At 39.1% G+C, this 23,431-nt stretch overlaps 3 protein-coding genes across 8 annotated transcripts in view; 2 read left to right on the top strand and 1 right to left on the bottom strand.

Moving 5' to 3' along the window:
- The first annotated feature begins 268 nt into the window (after positions 1-268).
- Positions 269-3,153, top strand: LOC108147846 (kinetochore and Eb1-associated basic protein). Of its 2 annotated transcripts, none has more exons than XM_041710608.1 (5): positions 269-378; positions 437-565; positions 622-798; positions 860-1,021; positions 1,505-3,153. In XM_041710608.1, the coding sequence occupies exons 1-5, from the start codon at positions 356-358 to the stop codon at positions 2,664-2,666; spliced, it is 1,653 nt and encodes a 550-aa protein (XP_041566542.1). In that variant the 5' UTR covers positions 269-355; the 3' UTR covers positions 2,667-3,153. The 2 variants fall into 2 exon arrangements, with proteins under 2 accessions (XP_041566542.1, XP_017130093.1); XM_017274604.2 differs by having other exon boundaries at positions 1,526-3,151.
- An 8,023-nt stretch (positions 3,154-11,176) lies between these two features.
- Positions 11,177-15,610, top strand: LOC108147769 (odorant receptor 22c). The gene is made up of 6 exons (XM_017274499.1): positions 11,177-11,724; positions 12,333-12,523; positions 12,579-12,766; positions 14,333-14,434; positions 15,321-15,473; positions 15,560-15,610. The coding sequence occupies exons 1-6, from the start codon at positions 11,177-11,179 to the stop codon at positions 15,608-15,610; spliced, it is 1,233 nt and encodes a 410-aa protein (XP_017129988.1).
- A 1,743-nt stretch (positions 15,611-17,353) lies between these two features.
- LOC108148026 overlaps positions 17,354-23,431 on the bottom strand; it is a 51,598-nt gene continuing 45,520 nt past the window's right edge. For all 5 annotated transcript variants that reach the window (XM_017274862.2, XM_017274861.2, XM_041710483.1 and 2 more), the window contains exons 6-8: positions 20,644-20,971; positions 20,478-20,575; positions 17,354-17,907 (exon numbers count right to left, since the gene is read on the bottom strand). In XM_017274862.2, coding sequence (XP_017130351.1) covers positions 17,783-17,907; positions 20,478-20,575; positions 20,644-20,971 — 551 coding nt within the window. In that variant the 3' untranslated portion in view covers positions 17,354-17,782. The remainder of the gene's footprint in view (positions 17,908-20,477; positions 20,576-20,643; positions 20,972-23,431) is intronic.

Here is a 23,431-nt window from a genome sequence, read left to right as displayed (position 1 = left end):
TTGTTTCAAAAAACAGTGTGGCTTAATAATTACTTGCTCTTGATGCTTTTCCTTAAAAAGAAAGGACTTTTATGATTCTTAAAGATTTTTATACAATTATAAAAGCTAAGTAACGTTTTTATTTAAATCCCAAATTCAAAAGAAACGATCGCTTCAGCGTTGCCCTCTTTTTATTTGATCTTTTGGTGCTGCTATCTTGAGTCCCGCTTGGCGTTGCCAGACTGTGTTTTGCCATTCACATTTCTACGCGTTTGCTGTCATTGGCTCGTTGTTGTTGTGCGCTAGTAATTTTAAAATTGTAAACAAAAGATTGGAAATTAACAAATAGTGCACTAAAAACTGGGACATTAACAATATGGCTACTTCGCCCGATGTGCGGTGAGCTGGAGAACAACCAAGCGTATCCTAGTATACTTATTTTTATGTTTTCGCCTAGAACTGCTGGGTTTCTTACTCCTTTGCGTTCCAAGGAATTGCTAGAAAGGCAAAGGGGTAGTAAAACTGTCACCAAAATGGAATATTTAACTCCCCAAAAGCCTAAAAGAATTGAAAATCCAGACGCGCGGTACGTAAATGATGTTTTAAGAACTGATCCCCCTAACCTTTAATATGATACCACAGCGTACCGTCTATTATAATTACCGAAGCGGGTTTGGAAAGACCAAAGGAATTGCTGCTGCGTCTGGAGAGATCCATAGGGCGACCTGCCTCTGCCTCCAAAATACCATATAAAAATGCATTTTTAACGACTCAAAATATGCAACGAACCTGGGAAGGACTCAAAACTACCGAAACTAGGTAAGCTGATATGTCTATCTAAGCTAGAATTAATTAAGCAAACTTTATTCTTATTAAATAGATCCTCCAAAATAGCCATACCCGCTTCGGAACCAAGACCTTTAAGATCCAAAGAACTGCTGCAGGATCTTAAGTGCCATTATAATCGAGGAACTTCTGCCACCAAGATAACTGCCCAGAGCAATCAGAAAAATCTTAATCGTTCAAAAACTCCGGAAAAGCGGTGTGTAAAGAATATTTTCAGAGAGAAACATGCATTTGAAGGCTAGGTTTAAGTATTTTATATAAACTATTTTAAAGGCCATTGTAAGGGTAATTTTGGATATTGTAAAGCATTTTTTCAAAATATTCGTATTCCAGTTTATTCACTTTTAATAAGAAGCAATATAGGCAATTTATAAATTCATATGCTAGTTAATTTAAATTTATATAATTTCTGATTTTTAAGATTTAAAATATTTGTATTCTTTTTTATCAATCACTTAAAGTACTTATAAACATAAGAAAATAGATACTCACTTTAACTTTCTAATTTGTAAGAACAGTTTTGGCTTTTGAAAAGCATTTTCTTAATTATGTGTATTATTGTTTATTTATTAAAAAGCAACATCATTTTTATTTAAAAATAAATGTAAGAAATTAAGTACATAGATATTTCAAATGCTTTTCCCCGTCGATAAAGTATACAATCTTAGAATATATGTAGCTTATTTCTTTACTTTACCAGCTCCCACTTTATACCCGCCTCGGAACCTCAGCCAATACGGCCAAAAGTGATCCGCGAGCAAGAGCGCCAGGCAGTCATAACCAATCGTGCGGTGTCGGTGTCGATTGACCGGCCAAAAACAAGGCCACCCACAAGCAGCTTCACTTCGAGCCGTCTGCTGGTGCCCTCGACTGGGTTCTCGTACCCCAAGGATCCCAAGAGCCTGGCCACCACGTCCAGCAAAGCAACCAAGCTGACCAACTCAAAGCGCAAGCTGGATTTCCATACTGAGTTGGACAAGGATTCGCTGCGGCCGAAGCTGGAGAGGTTTTCAAAGGATTGGCACAAACAGACGGACTACCAGCTAAGTCAGTTCATATCGGATTTTGTGAAGCAGCTGGTACGCTTTCTACCCTCGTGTGGCGTAAAATTTAAGCATCCTGACAGGGATTGCTATATACAGCAGATGATGGAGGGACTGCAGCAGCTTCAGTATTCGAAAAAGGTGAACGAAAGCTGGCTACGAATGCCAATCGGCCAACAGGCCATGGGTCATGTGCTGGAAATGCTACTCTTCTTGTTGAATGCCATTGAAAACCGAAAAGAGCAGGATATTTGTGTGTCAGAAGAGCAGAACACCACAGATGTTAGTTCAATAAAAGAGGCTACGGAAATAAAGACAGAACAACCTTTTGAAGTTAATTATATATCCAAAGATATAATGAGGTTGCAACAAAATATGCAGAATCTGTCGAACTGTCGAGTAGACCTGAAATCGTTTAAACCCGCCTCCACCAATGATGTGGATAAATTAAAGGATGAAATTATTAAACATGACTACGCAATTTTGCTGGATGTTCAGGAGGAGCGTTTGCATGAACTACAGCTGCATCGTCTTCGTCTGCAGGAATTTTCAGAGCTTGTAAGCCTCGCCAAGCTCAAATTAAATCGCTGTTATACAGGAAACAAAGAAGGCATCGATGCTTTTAACAAGCAAATACAAAATTTGGAAGACTCCCCAATGGTATCAAAGAAAAGAATGCATTTAAATAGATTACATTTAAATTTGAATTTCACATTGGATGAGATTAACGAGCGTAAGGAGCAGTTGCAGCGCCTGTATGAAGAGAATTTCTTAAATCTTCTGCAGTTAAACATATAGCCAGCCACCTTGGGCGAACTATAAGCCACATCTCTCATTAAATCTCATAAGGTACGAGCTAATTTAAGCAAATATTTACGTGTTACGTAAGTTGCACACTGAGCCCTGCGCTTATGCTGCCGGCTTAGTATTTCCTTCCTGAATTTCACAGATTTATTTAATTGAATTTATCAACTGGAAGCGTCGGCAATGTCCTGGCTTGGATTTAAGTTCGTGTAATTGACATTTGAATGAGTCATCGGCAGCTTGGCTACACTAACTCAAAGGAAATAGCTGCAAAGTTAAGCTGCTTAACTTATTAATACATAATTATTAACAGTTTTCGAGGATGTATTACAAGATTTTTTTGTCTTGTATCATTTATTGCTCGGAAGACTTAATTATAAGCTGTAACCTTATATGTTTCTGGAACAATCACCAAACTGTACAGACAATATAATTCTGCAATAATGAACATAAGTTGAAATGTATAAAAATATTTTTAATTTCTGTAAAATACAATTAAAGGAAAAACTGTACATAAAATATATTTGATCATATATTGGAGGATAATAGATAAAGAAAAATATTCAAAAACATGTGTATATATGTACAAATTAGTCAAGTGTAATACATGTTAATAAAGTTTCTTTTTCTTGAATTTATAATTTTTAAATAATGTAAACAATAGAGTAGCTGCTTAACCATGGCGTTGCATTTTGGTGTTGCTTTGTGGATTGGCATTAATTTAGAGGTCCTGCAGCAAGGCCGTCCCGTAACGAGGGTGGTTGGCCAACTATATGCATATACTGGGGTTAGATTTATAATGTATTTGTGTTTGTGCCCCAGAGTGGAACTAATAATCTTATTACTCAACTGGAAGAGATGCAAGCGTTAGTCCCCGGCATAAACTTGGAAACTATAACCGCACCGCACCCACAAACGGAGCTGTGCAATTAAACAACAGTGAACTGCATAAATTATTTCCCTTGCAACAAAATGTTTAAAGCCCGCTCGGTAAAATCCGGGCGGCCGACTGCCGAGTGTAATAAAATACATGAATTAGTGTAATGGAAATGCGAAGTCCTAGAACAAACAATGCCAAAATTTCGAATGCAAATTCCCCCAGCCAAAAACAACACAACATTCAGAATTTTGCGCAAATTAAACAATAACAACATGGAACGTAGTCGAAGTGAGGTTTTGCCCCATACACATCTACACCTAGAATGCAGAAATGCGTAAGGATGCTAAAGAAAATGTGGTCCAAATGCCAAGATTATGCCGTATAGTAGTTAGTTCAGGCGAAGTCTGGAAATAGTTGTCTGCAAGGCATCGTGCATCATAACTTGCTTTCCAACTTCGTAGCCAAAAATACCGAGAGCACCTTTAAAACTTGCCCGAAAACCCCAGGCCAAAACAATTACGTTTTGTGGTGGAAGAGTGGGTAGATGGGTGGGTGGTTGACTTTCTTCTACATTATTTCGTTCATAAAACAAACAATCACCTCGGCAGCCACTCACTCACTCACAAAAGAACAGCAGAACAGCATCCGACTGACAACAGCAGCTCCACAACATCACTACATCACTACATCACAGCATCGCTGGAGTGAAATAATCGCATATCGTAAACTTTGACTTCGAGCTAATGAAGAATTGCGGAGCCCGGAAAAGCTGCAATTGAGTTAATTAGCCGAGCAGACAACTTCCAAGTAAACGGATAGTGTCGTGACGTTCAGACAGTGGGAGCTCCTGGAAAAAGGGAGTGAAATGAGATCAAGGTATTTATATTTATAATGCCTCTATGTCCTACTTAAGCAAATTGGATTTCATTCCAGGTAGTCATCGTCATCGTACGGAAAGGAGTGCTCAACTTTTGAAATCGTGCTACAAATTGCTTTCGCTCAATTGTGGATAACGAAATTCTTTTGACATATTTATTGCAGTAAAACAAACTTAAATTTAAAAGTTTTATATAAAAGTTAATTTTTAATATGCAAAATCATAGCCTTATACTTCTTATAAAGTTCTTAAAATATAAAACAATTTTAGTTTTATTAGTTCTACAAAAGTTTGACAAAAATCAGCAACAATAAGGTTGTAATAAGCGATAGCCCACTGTACCTTTTCCTGTGCTCATACGGAAACTTTTGAACTCGTTCGATTGTCAAACAAACAAAAGAAAATTCACTCGACAATATAAGAGAAAATCGCTTGCGCCAATTTCGCTGTGCGATGAAAGAATTGCCGAAAATCAAAAGGCACTTTTCCTTCTTCGACATCCTTTGTTTTTTCGACCTGACACTAATGGAAAGTAACGACTTTCGTTGTTGTTTGATTTCAAACTGGACCAATCGGTGGGATTCCCCAGCTTTAAGTTGTAGCAAGACAGCTTTAATTTTGGAAACGCTCAGCGGAAGCGAATAAAATTTGTATGCGGAGCGGTGGAAACCACTGGATGACTCGCTGACTGAACTGTTTTCTGTGTGTCCCCCGGTTTAGCTGCCACTTCTACCGAAAAGGAAAAAATGTCAACTGCAGCGTGACCAAGTCCGCCTAGTTCCACCAGACCATACCAGAACAGTACAGCCGATGTCGAGTCATGCGATTGCAATATTTATGCAGTTTGTGCAGCGTTCGCTATATTTGACAGTTGCTCTTCCGCTCGGTTTTAGGTTGTAGATTGTAGGAAGAACATGGAAACATGTCCTTTCAGCGGGCATTGCTGTAATGAGAGCCCAGCCGCACAGGAAATCATTTTGCTTTAAACCAATTTGTGCCTATTACATACTGTAATACATACTGTAATACTGTAATTTTTCCAAAATTACTAAGCTTGAAAGATTAATTCGTAAAAGTTATTGCTGCAATGAGCCCAGTCGCAGAGGAAATCAATTAGTTCTAAACTAAGTGGTGCCTTTTACAAACTGTAAAACATTTATTAATAAATTTCTTCACTTGAAAGTAAAAAGGAAGTTAATGATGCTATTAATGAATTATTATATTATTACATCTTTAATTAAGTTCAGGATTATTTTATCATTTTATGTTATTCCTATATACATCTTATTTTGTTTTATAATTTTAAAATATTTAATTTATATTTGCAACCTTTTCCCCTCCTTAAGTTAGTTTTATTGACCATTTGGCTGGACTGGCAAGTGCATTAAAGCTTCGTTGTGGCGAAGCGTAATTGTTATTACTCAATTTTTTGCTGCGCATTTCAGCGGTTTTCGGCTCTAGGAAGTTGCTTGCTTAGTGGGGCATGCAACAAGGATGAAATTGGTTGCAGAGGAGTAAAGGAAAGAGGGGAAGGAAGAGGAGGGGAAAGTGGGTAGCCAGGACGATGCTGCAGCAGGTGGCGCGTGCGTTTGCCTTTACTCGAACGGCAATTGCATTATCAGTAAATTATATCAGTGGCGGGTTTGCTGGTGTGTGCCCCCCATTTGCCGACTTTTCCCAGCGTCGACATGTTGGCCATGTTTACGGGTTGCCTGCGGCCATGTTTGCCTGCTTTTCCTCTTGGATTTTCCTCCTCTTCCCCTTGTTCCTCCTTTTTCGCGCCCCCCACCCCCCCTGTCCATTGTTGTAGAGATCCTGCTGCCTGCTGTCTGCTGCTTGTTTGTGCACCATTTTCGGCGCTTTCCTGCTGATTTATGCAAAACTGTGGCATTTTTCAATTGCATTTTACACTCGTCCTGCAAGTTTCGCCACCAGGATCCTGCAGGCTGCAGGCTGCAGGCTGCGTACTTCAGGACTCCGGGGTCCTGTTTCCTTTCGCTTGTTTGTGTTGTACAATTTTCACACATTTGTGCAACTTTGCCACCGAAATGCGCAACACATTTGCCCCGTCGCTTTGTGCGGCTGTTTTCATCTGGAGGAGAATCATCTTCACAGGACCCGCCTGCCGCCTGCCGCCTGCCACGCCCCCTTCGGCGGCATTCAACTGCATTTTATTGCCACACATGTGTATGAGTGTGTGGGTGAGTGTTTGCGTGTGTGTGTGTGTTAGGGATCCGTGTATCCACGATATCCACGCTTGGTTTTGCGCATTTAATGCCAAGTTATAACTTTCACGTGGGTTGCTTTAGTAGTTTTCACCCCACAAATGTATTGCCCTCGTGAGTTATGTGGCCCCATAAAAATCTCGTGGCGGGAAGCAAAGTGTCACTTATGCATAGAAGATTTGCAATGCATTTTTCAATGTTTAATAAACATAATTTCAGCGCAGTTTATCATGTTGACAGCGCATAAAATCAGCTGTGTTTACAGCCATTTGTTTATGGGTCGCTAAAATAGCAGATTGGCATGGAAAATAGATATATATATAGAGATATGGTTATTTGAGACAGAAAAATATGGTTTAGTTTAAATGGAAGTGGTTTTCTGGCTTGCTTTCCAATAAGTATTTACATCTGCAATGGTTTTTGTTTAAATTTCTATACAATTATGGTCCTTTGATATTATGATTACATTTCAATTTCCTTATTATATTGTTGTTTCCACCCTCGCCAATAAATTAAATCTGACTTTGTCACATGTCATTTTATTGTTTTGTGGTTAAATGAAATATGGATAATTAATATTTTAAATTCTCTTTTCTAAAATAATCCTATTTATTTATTAGATAGTTTTTTTTTTTTTTTTTTTGAAATAAAATAATTATATTGCTTGCAAATGTGTTATAATGGCTTGTTTTGTTTTATTTTATCGATTTTATTTGCTTAAACCGCCCTCGCTATCAAATGAACTTTGATTTGAAGCATCAATTATCCAGCTAATTGCCAAAATAGGCAAAATTATGTGCCGGGGACATAAACGCATCGGCCAGTCCTGCCATTTGGCTCTCCAACTCATTGCCAACCGAAATTGTGCACTTTGACAGGGAACGCATTTAATGTTAATCATACGCACTGTTGCCTGACAGTTGAATCCTGTCTTCTAATTTAATATTCGCAAACGAATGCACACGGCAAAGCGAAACTGAGCGAATGCAGATGCAGTTTTGGAAATATATTCACACCAAAATTAAAATTAAATAAATGTGATTAAATTGTGAATGAGGGGGAAATCCGATTTAGGTGGCATATTCAACAAACAAATTTATTGGCGCATAATTCAAGGCGGCGATGATGCCGCTGACGATGATGCATGGCGAATGGGAGGGGCGGGGGATTCAGGAAGCAGCCCAAGTTATGAATGGATGCAGCTGACAATTTATGGCAACTCAGGCGGTGTGGTATGCAGTGGGTGGCCAAGGCCGTATGCCGCTTTGCAGTTTTGCCGTGACTGCCAAAAGCAGCTTGCAAAAGAAAACGCCAGCCGCAGCCATGAAACGACGGCAGAGCGGAAACGGAAATGGAAATGCGCAAATACAATTGTCACACACACATACACACACGCAAGCTGGGTGAAATTTTAATGGAAAATTGGTGTACTCGTCGTGGCAATAAATGAAGCTCGCATTTCTATACGGCTTGGCTAATAAAAGGACCGGCTGGCCGGAGTGACAGCCAACAAGGGACTGGACAACACCAGGCACAAAACACTGAAGGGGCAGGCCAAAAGAGGCCTTCTGACCCCCTAAAACGCCCTTAAAGCCACCGCCCCTTTTACTCAGTTCCGCTGAGTGATGAGCCCTACTAACAGGGTTTTTCGATGGGGGCCTTGATATCGAGGCCCAAGGTACGCAAATCAATTTGTTAAGTCTTACCCCGAGCGAGCTAAAGGCGAATATCCTTCAAAGGAGCACCTCTATTGGCCTCCTCCTTCTCGCAGCTCCATCTTTATGCCTACCGCTTAATCTTTCAATTTGCATATTACATAATAGCCTGAGTGGGCGGGTCAAGGTGTTAGAGTGGCAGATCACTTGAAAAAAATTAACTCCAAGGATTTATATGCATTTCAAAAATCTAGATTCATTATTTATTAGTGTTAAGAGTTATTTAATCGTAATTAACCGAGTATTGTTTTTCTTATATGGTTTAATAATTTACGATTTGTAACTTAAGTTGCAGAAGTTGAAAATCATATGTTATTTTGCCATTATTATTTTTTCAATAAATAATATATTTTATAAGTGTTTTGTTTCCAAACTAATTAAAAAGGTTTTTGGAAATATAGTTCAAATATTGTAGTTTATTAGTTTTTTGTTGTTGCTAACTTGTTCTTCTAAATAAGTTGTTGGGCTTTTTTAAAATGATTGAAAATCTATAAAGACTATTTATACATTTTTTTTATATTTTATTTTATAATTGGTACTAATTTAAAATCTTTTTTTCTTGGTGCACTTTAGCAGATATGACCTGAACATCAAGGCAATGCTTTATGGTCACTTAAACGCAAATCGCTTGGCCGGAGGGTTTGAAGGGGACTCCGAGGAAGTAGTGATGGACATGGGGTCGGATCATCGGATGAACGGATGAACGGAGGAATGCGGAGGTGGCCACATGCAAACACTTGACGTGCGCTTATGCGGCATCGAGTTGCGCATACGGCGTGTGGGCCGTACCGCTTATTGAATATGCTGATGCAGGTGGAGCTCTACAGCTATATAGAGGCAGCAGACTCCCCATGTTGATATATGTCACACAGACTGGCAAAATAAACTGCACCAAAGGGGCGCAGCGTGTGTGTGTGGGCGTGGCCCCAAACCCACTCACTGGCCATCGATGATAGGCGTTGATACAGTTGCTGTAACAGGATTAGCTACGGATTTGGCTTAGGCACGCTGGCTACATGTTTGCCCGGCAACTAATGGATGGAATGGGCAACGGGATTTGGGACTCCAAACATTATGCAAGACAAATCCGTAACGAGAGCAGCAAGTTAATGGGACAACCTCAATGAAATAGCTCAACTGCAATGCCTGCCAGTGCACTGGCCACTGCGCCAGTCAAATATTATTCGTTGTGGCCCCCAAATAAAATGCAATTATTGTCCATCTATCAAATGGTCAGTTGGCCTGCTGGCCAGCTTGCCAGCTGTGTGTGTGGCCTGGCTATGTGGCTCTTAATTGGTTTGGCTGGGCCTGGTCTGTTAACTATTGGCACTGACTGTATGCCAGTCACTTCAGCATGCAAATGGAAACTCTCTTAGCCGGATTATTGAGCCTACGCAAAAATGATTGCCTTCTAAATTCAAATAAAATCAATAGATTGCTTCACAAAAATTTTGGTATTGAAAAGAAAATTCCATTATTCCCTTCGATGTAAATTGATTTTCGAAATTGATAAACATTTTTAAGCAAAATTCTTTTACCCTACCTGCTTTTCATTCTGGCCAAGAACCCTCAATTAACAACTTTTAGTCCGATAAAAGTGGAAAGGTAATCCCAATTAAAAAGAAAACACGACAACAAGGGCGGCCGATGAAATTGAAAGTTTTGCCGCATAACATTTAATTAAATTTGTATTTGTGGCCTTTGTGTCGCTTGTTGTGCAACACACAAAATATTGAATGTCAAACAGTGGTTAGTTGTTTGCACTGAATGGAATATTCCACTTGTAATTGAGTCCTGTGTAATTACAGTGGTATGGCCATAGCCGAGAACAGAAATCAGGTGAGTTGGAAGGACCTTCACTGATGGGCGGAACCGGCTGAAAAGTTGAGCTGGAAATGGAAGCGCAAACGTAAGCATAAAAACAATTAAAACTTTCGCCAAAGTCAGAAAAATACAACTTGGCAACGCTACACTGAGGGAAGAGCAGTGATTTGTTTTTTATTTTACAAAATTCTTGCATCTATAAAAATCACAATTTTAAATGGCAGAATGTACTGTAACTTTTATGTACCAACAGATTGTGCCAACATAAAAAAGGTAATTACAAATCGTTATAAAAACAGTTCAAATCGAAATTAAAGCATACAGAAATCTGAAGATTCCCAGAGAAACCTAATTTTTTAGGCAAAAACCATAGATTTTAAATTTTAAACTTTACAAGTTTGAATTTGTGTTCCAGTGTGATGGGTGTTGAATTTCTTTTTATTGGTAAATAAGTGCTGGTTCCAGGTAATATTTCTACAAAGTCAAGAGAATTATTCTAAAATTACAAACCAACTTTGTAGAAAAATTTATGCCACAAACTTTCGAAATAGAAAATTACATAATTTAAATTTCTAAAATTTTTAGAAATTTAAACCTTAAAGCTTATAAATTAGTGCCGTTTTCAAATTGAATTTATGTGAGAAAAGTTGTGGCCCAAAAATATGTGTTCTTAGTCAGTTTTCTGCAAAGCTATTGAAAAAGATGGCAAGGGGTTAAATAAATTAAATGATGACTTCAAAGATATTTAAATTAGTAACAACATAGCAATTGTAATTAACAAATTTCGTGTTTCAAAGCAAATGTTATATTGTAAAGATTTTATAGCGGTGCACAGCTTTTGGCCGCCCACCTGCAATTTGTTTACCTCAGTGGCTATAAAAGCGGACCTCAACATTGCTGCTGACACTTGCCGGGAGCAGCTGACCAGCACTCAACTTTGCGGCAGGACCCATCGATAGTATCCACTTGAATTCATCGCCAGAATGACTGACAGCGTGCAGGAGGAGAATGCGGAAGAGCCTGCGATTGCTGGCCACTTTTACCGCATTCCCCGCATCTCTGGCCGCATTGTGGGTATTTGGCCGCAAAGGATCAAGGGCGTGGGCGTGGGCGTTCGTCCTTGGCACGCCCACTTGCGCTTCCTATTCGCCCTAGCCGTAGTGCTGGTGGGAGCGGTGGGCGAGCTGAGCTATGGATGCGTCCATCTAGACAACCTGGTGGTGGCTCTGGAGGCCTTCTGCCCCGGCACCACCAAGGCGGTCTGTGTTCTGAAGCTGTGGGTCTTCTTCCGCTCGAACCGCCAGTGGGCGGCGCTGGTCCAACGCCTGCGAGTCATGCTGTGGCAATCGCGGCGGGCGGAGGGCCAACGGATGCTGGTCGGACTGGCCACCACGGCCAACCGATTTAGCCTGTTGCTGCTCAGTTCGGGGACCATGACCAACACCGCCTTCAACCTGCAACCACTGATAATGGGCTTCTATCGCTGGATGGCCGAGCTGCCGGGCCATATCGAACTGCCCTTTAACATTATGTGAGTAATTATCTAATTATTCCAATTACACCCGATGCAGTTTTAATTTAAATGTATTAACTCAATTATAAAAACTCTTAAATTACATAAAATACCGGAGGTTATTATTTATAGAACATCGTTTTAATAATTTGTATTATACTTGTACTTATTAAATGGTGATATTATTTTAATATATTCGATTTTTTACCAATTAGAAGTGCAGTGATAATAATGTTAACATTTTTCTAATAAGAATAATAATCAATATTTTTAAAATAATTCTTAAAGGCTTGTATAAAGAATTAAAAACAAAACTCAAGCGTTGACGAAGAGACCGTAAAATTTTTAAGACCCTTTTGATAAGGCACTAATTTTGTTAAATAATTAAAATAATATTTATTATTTCACTCCAAAAACTACTTAATGCAAGAAACTTTAATATGCAAGTTTACCGCCTTCATAAAGTCATTTTATGGCTTCTTGTTTAAGACGAGAATTCCTTAACCAATTTGGCTAATGAGGAGGAGTCGCCAGTGCATGAGTAATGAGTGCACTTGCGGCCTCCAGATGCACTTAACATCTGCCCATCGAATATTAATCCGGGTTCCTCTTCGACCCACTGATAGACTTCCAGGATTCGCCGTCCAGCCGGGACTGTTTCCTGTGACGTACGTGCTGCTGACCGCTTCCGGCGCCTGCACCGTGTTCGCCTTCAGCTTCGTGGACGGCTTCTTCCTCTGCTCCTGCCTCTACATCAGCGGCGTTTTCCGGCTGGTGCAGCAGGATATTCGCAGGATATTTGCCGATTTGCATGGCGGTGAGTCTTCGTCTGCTGCAAATTTTCTTGGCATTATGCTCCGCTATTCCCTCAGATTCAGTGGATGTTTTCACGGAGGCCATGAATGCGGAAGTAAGGCACAGACTGGCCAAAGTCGTCGAGCGGCACAATGCGATTATCGATTTCTGCACGGACCTAACACGCCAGTTCACCGTTATCGTTTTAATGCATTTCCTGTCCGCCGCCTTCGTCCTTTGCTCGACCATCCTGGACATCATGTTGGTAAGCCCTTTGCCAGTGTCGTTTTTGGGACAGTTTTTAAGGGGTTAGGTGCTGTTTTTAAGCAAAGCTAGCCCAAAGTATTTCAAAAAATTATAATTTGTATTCAAAATCGATAACATCTAAAACATTTCAGAAAATAGGAATACCAAGAGCTTAACAATAATGTTTTATTAATTACCAAACTATATATTCCAAACAATCCCCCTCAAACATTTTTTCTGCGATCGCCTCTGAACTTTATTCTCGCCTGCATTCGTCGGCAGTTTTAAAAGTTTTTCCCTGTTTTCCCTGTTTGCCGTTCTTGCACAGCCGCTTCGTTCCGATTCGCTTTTCCCGATTTGTTTATTTGCTTTGTGGCTGCGGCTGTGGCTCCGCTCGACTCTGCTCCGGCGGCAATTTATAAGCGCATGAATTGTTACTGCTCCCGAAAAAAGTTTTTAATGCGAGTTTCGCACGTTTTCCGGTGTCCAGGACATTGGACATCGGGGATCGGACGCAGGAGACCGGAAACCCATAAGCTGTTTGCTGCAACTGCCGAGCGGCGAGAATTTTTGGTGAAAAGGCTGCTGGCTTTTGGCCCCAATGGGATAAACTCCGACAGCACTTTCTTTGCATTTTGCCGCTGCTTATGCGGCCCAAAGTGTTGAGTAATCCATTCGAAACTTGTATATCGCTCGGGGGTCCTGCGGCCAGCGATCTATTATCACTTTTTAACTGCATTTTTGGGTGGGAAACTGTGGGCTAACCTATATGGCACAAGGACATGTGACACGTGCTTAAAAAAGTTTACCATTCTTTTCCAAAGTTTTTATAATAGAATAAACTTTATGATCGATTTTAGAACGGATATAAACGCTGTTTATGACAAGGATTTTATGGTTTAATAAGATACAACATGCGGTGAAAAAAAAACTATGAAAATAGAACAATATAAAATCATAGTAAGTTTAAGAACACTGAAAATTTTATTTTCAATTTAATGATAGAATATAAATTAACTAAGCCACTATAAGAATGTATCTATAAAAGTAAATGAGTTATTTTCCTAGTGTTTATCCTTGAACCAAATATCTTTCTCGACCGTCAATTGACCAGAGAAAAGGAAAAGGCAATGTAAAAAACAAGAGGAAATGCCAAAAGAGCAAAAACAAATGCAATTTATTGTTGGCAAATCCAATTGGGCACTTGCAAAATCGAGAATTCTCACAGTTTTATTCACTCGACGACATGCATAAGTCGCATAATTCTTTTTCAATGCCACAATGGAAATGTCAGGCGAGTGGAAAATGGCAGTGGGAAAATAGGAAAAGCAATCAGACCGCAGCCGCAAGTAGCCCAAGTCCATTTGCCAAAGTACATTCCTTAGATGTATTCCATTTCGCAACTACTGGAAACTCTCGCACACTTTACTATATATATAGTATATTGTATATGGTATATTAAATAATCCCTTGCACAGTTTTTCAACACACGCAATTTCTGTCCAATTAATGACATCTCTTATACTGGTGTCCTTTATTTTTATGAAGGCTCTCTATAACTATGTTTTATCTTCTGTCTCCGTAGAACACGTCGTCGCTGAGCGGCTTAACCTACATCTGCTATAGCATCGCGGCCCTAACGCAGCTTTTCCTCTACTGCTTCGGCGGCAATCAAGTTAGCGAAAGTGTGAGTACGACTCCTGACCACTTTTCCCATTTCCCATTTCCCATTTACCATTTCTCCGCACAGACTCAGCCCATTTTCATTTTCACTTTCATCATTCATTCGGCTTAAGATACCCTGACGGAGGAGTTGTCACAGATTTCAATTGAAACTTAAAAACCAGAAAAGTCAAGTACCTTAATGACAGCGAAAATAGTTTTTTACTTAATGTCTTTTAGTTGTTTTTAGACCTTTTGAGCAACAAGTTTTTGTTACCCCCTTTGTTTTTTTCACAAAATTTGGAAAGTTAGTCGAATGCTAGCTCAAAATTAATAAGTGATTCGATCAGTTAAACTGGAGTTTTTAATTTTGTTCTTCCAATGTATTACTTGAATTTGAAGACCTCTTTCATTTGCAAAACTGATTTATAGAGCGTCACCTCAAATTCTTTCTCTATCATACTTTTCTTATTCTTTTATATATATTTATTTTTAATCTCGAACAAAAACGAGCAATAATTGTAGGTCTAGATTTTTTTATTTTATGTATTAAATGATTGTTAAATTTCTTTCCATTTGCAAAACTGATTAGTAGAGTATCGTCTCATTCGGATTTTCTTTTCCTAGCTTTTGTTTTTTTTTTACTTTTCTGTTATAAGAATTTTCCGCGTGTTATTTTGTATTGCAATTTCTGTAATTTCAATTTGACGCTGAACATTAAGCAGCCAGGCGGCCACATAAAAAATGATGTGCCATTCACAAATTGCACTTGTGATAAAATTTTAATTACACAACAAAGTGTGTGTGGCGGGCGTGTGTGAGGTGGGGGGAAGCCAAGCCCACCCAGATTCAGTTCCAGATTCGGAATCATAACCCATTCCACTTTCCCGACTTTTCCGACGTTTTCGCAGAGTGCTGCCGTGGCGGACGTGCTGTACGACATTGAGTGGTACAAATGCGATGCGAGGACTAGGAAAGTGATTTTAATGATATTGCGGCGTTCGCAGCGGGCAAAAACAATTGCGGTGCCGTTTTTTACGCCCTCACTGCCAGCTTTTGGTTCAGTATGTACTGCGATGCGATGCGATGCGTTGATTATGATAATAAATGTTTATGTTTTTTTTTCCCCGCCCCTTCTCTGCCATTTCAGATACTCAGCACAGCCGGCTCATATATCACGCTGCTGAAGACGTTTCTGTAAGCCTACGCGGCGTATGATTGATATACCGGATTGGATTTTGTCCTTCGCTGTTTGTTTAAATTAAAATCTGCAACCGAACGAATGGACGTTAAATTGCCTGTGAATGAATGAAAAGGCTGGGTGGTGGGAAAAGAGCAACAAGTGCCGCCTGTCCTGGCCGTAATTGTTTCATTTAAATATTGCGGATTCCAACTAATGAAAAACACTTGCGGCTATGGGCACATTAATTGGGTCAGCGGTGGGAAAACGAAGAGGATTGCGAATGGGAATGGGGTTTTTTCTCGGCGGAGACAGTAATGGCGTTTTTATGGCGCCATCTTGAGGTCTGCTGAGCCGTTTTGTTATAACAATATTTTCGTTATTCTTTTCGCTGCCAGAGCTCAGCGCAAATATCAATTATAATTTGTGAAATTCGAGACTGTTATGGTCGGTGAAGCTGCCGCAAATGGTTGCCAATGCTCGGTGCAAATTAGTACGGGTTTACATGGATTTTATTCTTAAAGACTTGAAAAAACATGATGATAATGGCCCAGTTGGGTATTCAGTTAAAGCAATAAAAGATGATTGGTTATTTGAAATACTTTTGACAGAATATATCACAGAAAACTTTTTAATGAACGAATTTTTTATTCAGAGCAAATAGTATTGTAACATGAAAATAGTAAATAGTAGCGTAAAATAAATTTTTTTATTAACAGAATAACATATAAAATATAACAAAAAATAAACATATTTTTTATATCTTCATTACAATGATTCTAAAATTACTTAGTAATAGGTAACATATTAAAAAGCTATTTTTTAGCAGTAAACTCTTTCATTTGCAATAAAATACATAATAAAATGGTAAGCATTTAGTTGAAATTGATATGTTTTGCAATGGTAATGACATGAATAAATGCATTTACACAAATATTTGAGTTTTTCTTTGATAACTACATTTGCATTTCGGTTGATTTGGCCCACTTGCTTCTCTTTTCAAAGGCATTTTTACTTACTTTCCATCAATGCCAACTAATTGAGTTGTGAAACTCATCGAAAATTGTGCATTCTGCTAAGTACTCACCGCATTTCATGGGGAAGACATTAAAAGTTTGCCGCAGCACAAAATGAAAAGCTCAATCGTTGTTTCGTTTCAGATTTATTGTTGAAAGAGTTCATTCCATTGATTTATTCATTGGGTTTTTGTCATCACATAAATTATCTAAAATCTTCTTACTGGCTTACGTGTGTAGTAAATTCATGCCTACCCATGGTATTACTCGGATGTGCAACACAAAACTTAGTCGAGCATGTCGCAATTGATTTAGTTTCGCAATTTGCCTTTCGCTTTCACATATTGCATTTCGCATTTATTTCATTCAATTTCCATTTCCATTCGCATTACGACGTCGAGTGCCGTGTGACTAAATTTCGTTTTGCCCATAAATAAATTCCATACAAGTTAGTGTTTATAATTAAGTTTTTTTTGCTTTTAGTTTATCAGATGAGAGTTTTTTTCGTTTTTCGTTTTTCGTTTTTCGTTTTTCGTTTTTCGTTTGTCGTTCATATATATTACAATTTTTCGGGCTAGTAGTTATTGGGCGTGGGAGAATGTGAATGTGGTGTGTGCGTACTTATGTGGGTGATTGTGTATGGGGCTGGTTCCCATTTTTCTTATTATATTTTCCTTTTGGTTAGCTTGGCTCTCTGTTAAGACAGCATGAAATGTTGATAAAGTCGATGTGTGTGCGGGTGTGTGTGTGTGTGGATTCTTTGTGGTGAGCCGTTGTAATGAAATAAAATACACACTTTTGTATTTGTAAGTATATCTGTAAGCTACGCCGCATCTTTGTGGTATTTACAGAGAGTGTCATTCTTTTCGTCCTTCGTCCTTTGCATTTTTCATTCTGCATTTTGCATTTTCCATTGCCTTGCTCCGACTCAGTGTCTCATTTTGCACAATGAAATGTAAATATTAAAAGGAAAACAAACATTCGCCTGAAAGGGAAAGCGACTGTGTTGTTTGCCTTCACCATTTTCCCTTGGCCCGTTTTTCTCCATCCTCCATTCCAGAATTCTAACAAAACAGCGAACAACTTGGTAAAAAAAAAAAATGCCATCGTCATGGAACATAATTTTCTCGTTCTGCTGCAATTAGAGTGCCAACAACGATGGGGACAACTTTCAGTTTCAGTTGCCAGCAGTCAATACCGCTCGCAACAACAACTCCAGCAGCCAGAACAGCCAGAACAGCTGGAGCGGACCGAGGGCACGAGGACACGCCCCGCTCTTCTGCATCGCAGCGGGATTCTCATCTGAAAAGGACAAACAGACAAACAGTGGCATAATGAACATGTGTATTCAAATTTCGACGAGGCCAGAGATCCATTTGCTATGCTAGGGCAAATAACTTAATTTAATTGTGACCTACACGGTAAATAAAAATGTAACTGCAATACTCGCAATTTCATTCGAGTAAGCTACTTACAGAATTATTCTAAATATTTCACAATTCATGTTTCTTGTATCTCTTATGGTATTCCCATATGCGTGTATGTATGTAGAAATATTATTATAAGTATTTGTCTGTCAATTGCCTACTTGAAATATAAGCCCATAATAGTTACTAAAAAATTAAATTTTTAATATGTATTTATTTCCAGGTTACTTTACCACTTAAAATATGTTATGAACAACAAATTTTTCCCAATGTAGCGCTGGCTCTGACTTTGAAGTGAGTTTTGTTAAATGGAGCTGGGAAAGGGGGCTTGTTTGTCTCGACTAGATAAATGACATATGTGTGTCTGCGTATACGCAATATTTCTGCGGCCTTCTCGCCCGAGCAAATGTTATTCCAGGCGCATCATTTGTCAATGCTTTGTTTTGACTCGTCACAAAGGGTACGTATATTCCTATCCCCCCGCCCTCCTCCACGCACTGATTTTTAAGGACCTAGGAGTTGTGGGTGAGTGAAATGAATAATGGGTGGAGTATGCTCTGTGAAGGTAGAGTATCTAGTGGTCTATAAATAACCAGCGAAATTGGATTTGCATTTCTGTTAAATCATTTTTATCGCTACCAAAAGGAGTGGTAGCTTGTTGAAATAATACAAAGCTTTGATTGCACAATTTGTTGTACAAGAAATTATATATCTTAAAAAGCTGTAGTATTATTTAATTTAATTTAATGTTGAAGAAGCAAAATAAAAAACTCCACCGAAATTCTATATTTTACGGAAAACTTTTGGTATTAAAATAACATTTAATATGATTTAAGTTTTGAACTATTTAAAGGTTTTGTAAAATGGCTAAGTTAGAAAATGTACAAATGTACAAAAATTAGAAAACAATTATACTGGTTAATAATTGTTTTCTAATTTTTGTAAATATAAATGAATAGATTTATGTATAAAGTAATGAAAATAGTTTTAACTTCTAAAAATAAGTTAAAGGCGGAAAAAGGAATATTTTAAATATCTTATTAATTTAGTAGACCAAACCATGGAATTTCCCCATAGTGCATCTCCCAGGTCGTATTTACCCCGCCTAGACCAACAATTTGGCTCTTATCATTTTTCTTAAAATTTTATTGCCTTTGATTTATTATCTGTATTTATGCCAGCCGTCACAGTGCCGGTCACACTCGTACTCACACTCACAGTGGCTCCTCTTCTCTACTTTACCCCGACATGTCTGCTATCTGAGCCCAAACTCGCGGCCTTTTGTGCCACATGTGGGGCATGATTAAGTGCCTTTTTGCAACTTACTTCTGACATTTAATCATATTTATTACGGCTTTGCATCGCAGAGTGAGCGGACTGGGTTTCTCTTTAAAATGCAAATTCCTGTCCGTACAACAATTTCATTTGAATAAACAACTTAACAACTTAAGTGCTGGACATTTCGCTTAACATTTGATACTGCATATAAAAACTAGGACTAGGATTACGAGAGCGACAAAATTACTGTGCCTTCAATTTGCTGCGAATGTCCTGCCATAAAGGGCCATAAAAAACAGTGGAAATTGCCGGACAAAAGACGCGTCAAGTTTATGCCCCTCATTTCGCAGCTTAAAATGTCTTAATTCCCGTCTAATTTATGTGTAAAATATGCAAAGCCAAGTCAGTAAGATGTGCTCCGCTCCAGCCGCATTACTCATACGCCAAGGAGGCCAGTACGAAGGACTCCCAAACAAACAGTCGTCCCGAGTGAAATGATGGAGTGAGGCGAAAACTTTTAGTTTTTAGGCCTTGTCTGTGAATGAATGGCCATGTTGGCCACAGTGCTGGCCATAAAATTATTCACTTTTCTGGCGCTGAGACAGTCTCAGCTAAATAATAGTTAGCTTTTGGGAGTTAACTTCTCCTAGGGAAGCCCTTTTCTTTGTGCTGTGCTGGGACAACAACCTCTAGCTGCCAGTGTAACTGATAGGCTTATGCCAAGCCGGCAGCACCTGAGACGAAAGTCAGTGTCAGGCTACACTTAAAGAATAAATTTATAGTTATATTTTACAAAATAAAAATTTGAAACGGAAATAAATTGAATATATTTTTTGCTAGATTTTAATTTTCTTATTTTATAAAAGGATTCGTAACCACTAAAATATATATTTTGTTATGGAATAAGTTAAATAGTTATATTAAACATGCAAATTTCTTTGAACCGATAAATAAAAACTGAAAATTAATTATTATTATACCCAATATGATTTAATAGGAAATAAACACACCTTTCAAAGCGATAAGTTTCTGTTTTTTATAAATTGTTTTTTCCTTTCATGGGCATTCAACAGAATATACAAACCTAAAAGCTTATCATTGAGGAAAGGGGTAAGCTAACTTTTGGCTGAGTGTAGGCCACATTCGCTCACTCACTCCTCGACTTACCATTAATCACATGGACCAGGACACTGGCGCTGCTGGCCGTCGTTGGCTGACACGTGTAGTTGCCGGTGTCCGTGGTCTGGGCATTCGAGATGCGGAGCCTGTGGAGGATTAAGGAGCACACACTGTGAAAACAACTCAATTATGGCTGTGGGGGTGCAGAACCCACCTGGACTTGAGAGTATCGCCCAGCTGCGACTCCATGGCGATGCGGGTGGCGAACTCCTTTCGCAGGTCCACCTCGCTCATAATGTCATTCAGGGATGGGTCCTCGGGGATCCTGCCGTTGGAATCCTTATTTCTGCCCGCTGGAATCTCCGGCTGCCCATCATCCGCGTCGAAGGGAGTGATCATGTGCTCGCCGCGATACCAATAGATCGGTCCTATGTCCTTCACCGATGGCTGCTGCACCAGACAATTGAGGATAATGGCACTGCCCGCCTTGAAGTGCAAGTCGGGCGGACCACTGATAACCGCCTTGGCATCCGGCGAAATCTCTGCAAAAACAAGCCACACAAATGAATTGAAAACATGCATCCTCTAGGTGGCACAGACCAAAATCAATTTGGGGCAATCGCTCGTAAAACGAGCATTCGCAACCCAACTGAATGCACATAAAAACTTTTAATCATAAAACTTTATGGAATAACTTTTCAATTGCACTAAATTTAAGTAAGCCCGGTGAGAGAGGCTGAGTTGAAGGTGGGTGGGTGTTGCAAAATCACTCCACACCACACCACACACACTTAAATAAACTTATATATAGATATGACAGTGTTGTGAGCACTCCCATATGTAAAGTCACTCATGCGGCTGCTGCTGCGAGAATCTGGGTTAATAATAATATTTATTATGCATTGGACTGTGCAAATAATAATAATAATAATAATTAAAAAATATGCCCAAAATGAGGAGACACGCGTGGCCAAAAAGAAATAAAAACTCTGCAGTGGCACTGTGGTTTTGAGTTGACATTGGGTGTTTTTTTTTGGAAAAAACCTTAAAAACCGCATAGTAGATTTGTGGTATTTTAACTTTGTAAGCCGTATAATTTTTTGCCCCATTATTTTTTGGTGGTTTTTCAAGCCTGCAAAAACTCATTTTTTTTTTGTGAGATCAACGAAATAAGATTCCTGATAAGATTTGTTTGTCAACATTTTATTGGTGTTCCTAATTTTTTTACGTATTTTTTTTTAAATAAAAATGTATGTTTTTTCCCTCGAGTCTGGCACTTTTGACCCATTGTGTCCACGACAGGCGTGATGTGGAGCAACTCATAAAAGTGCATATGATGATGATTACATGGGTCGCAGCGTGCTCAGGGGTTAGCCCGCGAGTGGAGGGGGCTTTCAGGGGTTAAATCGTCTACTGGAGATCTCGCTGCATTCCACGTACCACATCCCCATTTTCGCATTTTCGCTTTTCTCCGTCTGTTTGTTTGCGTCTGTGGCATATGGCCATATGTGGAAAAAAAATCCCATTGCGCCATTAAGTGCGTGTGTATTTGTATCTGCTTCTGGCCAAAGAACCCCCCGTCCCCCAGCCACGCCCCCTTTTTTCGAGAGTGTTTGTGCAGTGTCACTGCGTTAAAGGCAATTAACACCCGGCGGCGGGAGGAAAAGGGTAAATTCAGAATGAGACACGGATACAGGCAGCTGCAGCAACAATTTCTCCCCACCAGTTCCACTGTTTTTCATTTCATTTCAGATTTTCATTTTTCTTTCATTTTTCAGCAGCTGTCGCTAAAGTTCTGCGTGCATTTTGTGTGGCGGCGCATAAAGTTTTTTAATTTAAATATTTCATGAAAATAAAATGCAATGCGCCTGGCATGGCAGACAACAAAAATGAGTAGTAGCAGAAGCAGCGTAAAAGTGGTATTTTTCGCTAAGGTCAAATGGTTGTAATTAGCACTTAAGAGTTCGTGAAATTAGAAATGAAATCAAGGCAATAGCGGCTATATTAAATGCTGAGGAGATTTGATAGGGTGCAGAAAAGAAATGAAATGCAGTAATATTATGGAAATCTCTGAATTTTAATGCCCAAAAATATAAACAATCAAAAAATAATATTCACAAGAATATAAAAAGAAAGGTTGCCCTTTTTCAAAATATATTTCCTTAATTCTGTTTCAATATATTTTGCGCAATGCGCATTTTTTCCCTTTTTCGAAACGGATTAAACAATCAATTATGCCGCTAATTGCAGTTGATATACGGTATATATTTTTTCTTAAATTATGCATACATAAATACAACCTTTTAAATTGCCATCTTAGGGCATACTTTATGCATATTTATTTTGGATATTTTACGGTGGAAGTACCGCCCCAGGCAATATTTATATCAGGCATAAATCTCTTTTCTGGAAAAGAATAAAAAAAAAAAGAGAAAAACTGCGAAACGTTGGGGTAAAAATAAAATCGTTTGGGTGGGACGCATAAATTTACATAATGACATTAATTAAATGCAATGCACCGCAACAACGAGCGAAAGAGCCAAAGAAACAGGAGCAGAAAAAATATAAATAAAAATAAAAGCACAAGCACAAGCGGAGCAAAGAGTTAAGCGCCTTGCGAAAGTCACTCATACGACACGTATGCCGATAATATTATTAAGGACACAGCCAGTTTGCCAGGCTGTCACCACTGTCCACTGTCCACTGTCCAATGCCCAGTGTCCACTCCTGTCATGCTCCTTTGGAAATTGTTTCATTAACGTAAATTAAAATGCATACGGCCATGAAGAAAATGTAATCGGAAATTCGTTTGTAAGCGTCAGAGCAGGAAATCAGGAAAGTAGCCGGGCCAAAAAGAAAGTAAAGCACTGTCAGACAAACAGACAGACAGACAAAAATGCATCGCGCCCAAGTGCATAATATGAAACTTAAAAAGGCATGGTCGACTGATTTGCATAAGTGGCTGACATCAGATGCCGACAGGACCTGTCAGTAGCCATGAA

This window comes from Drosophila elegans, unplaced genomic scaffold (genome assembly GCF_018152505.1).
Source record: "Drosophila elegans isolate 14027-0461.03 unplaced genomic scaffold, ASM1815250v1 contig_814, whole genome shotgun sequence".
NCBI classification, from domain to species: Eukaryota; Metazoa; Arthropoda; class Insecta; order Diptera; family Drosophilidae; genus Drosophila; species Drosophila elegans.
This window is presented reverse-complemented; position numbering and strand designations above follow the sequence as displayed.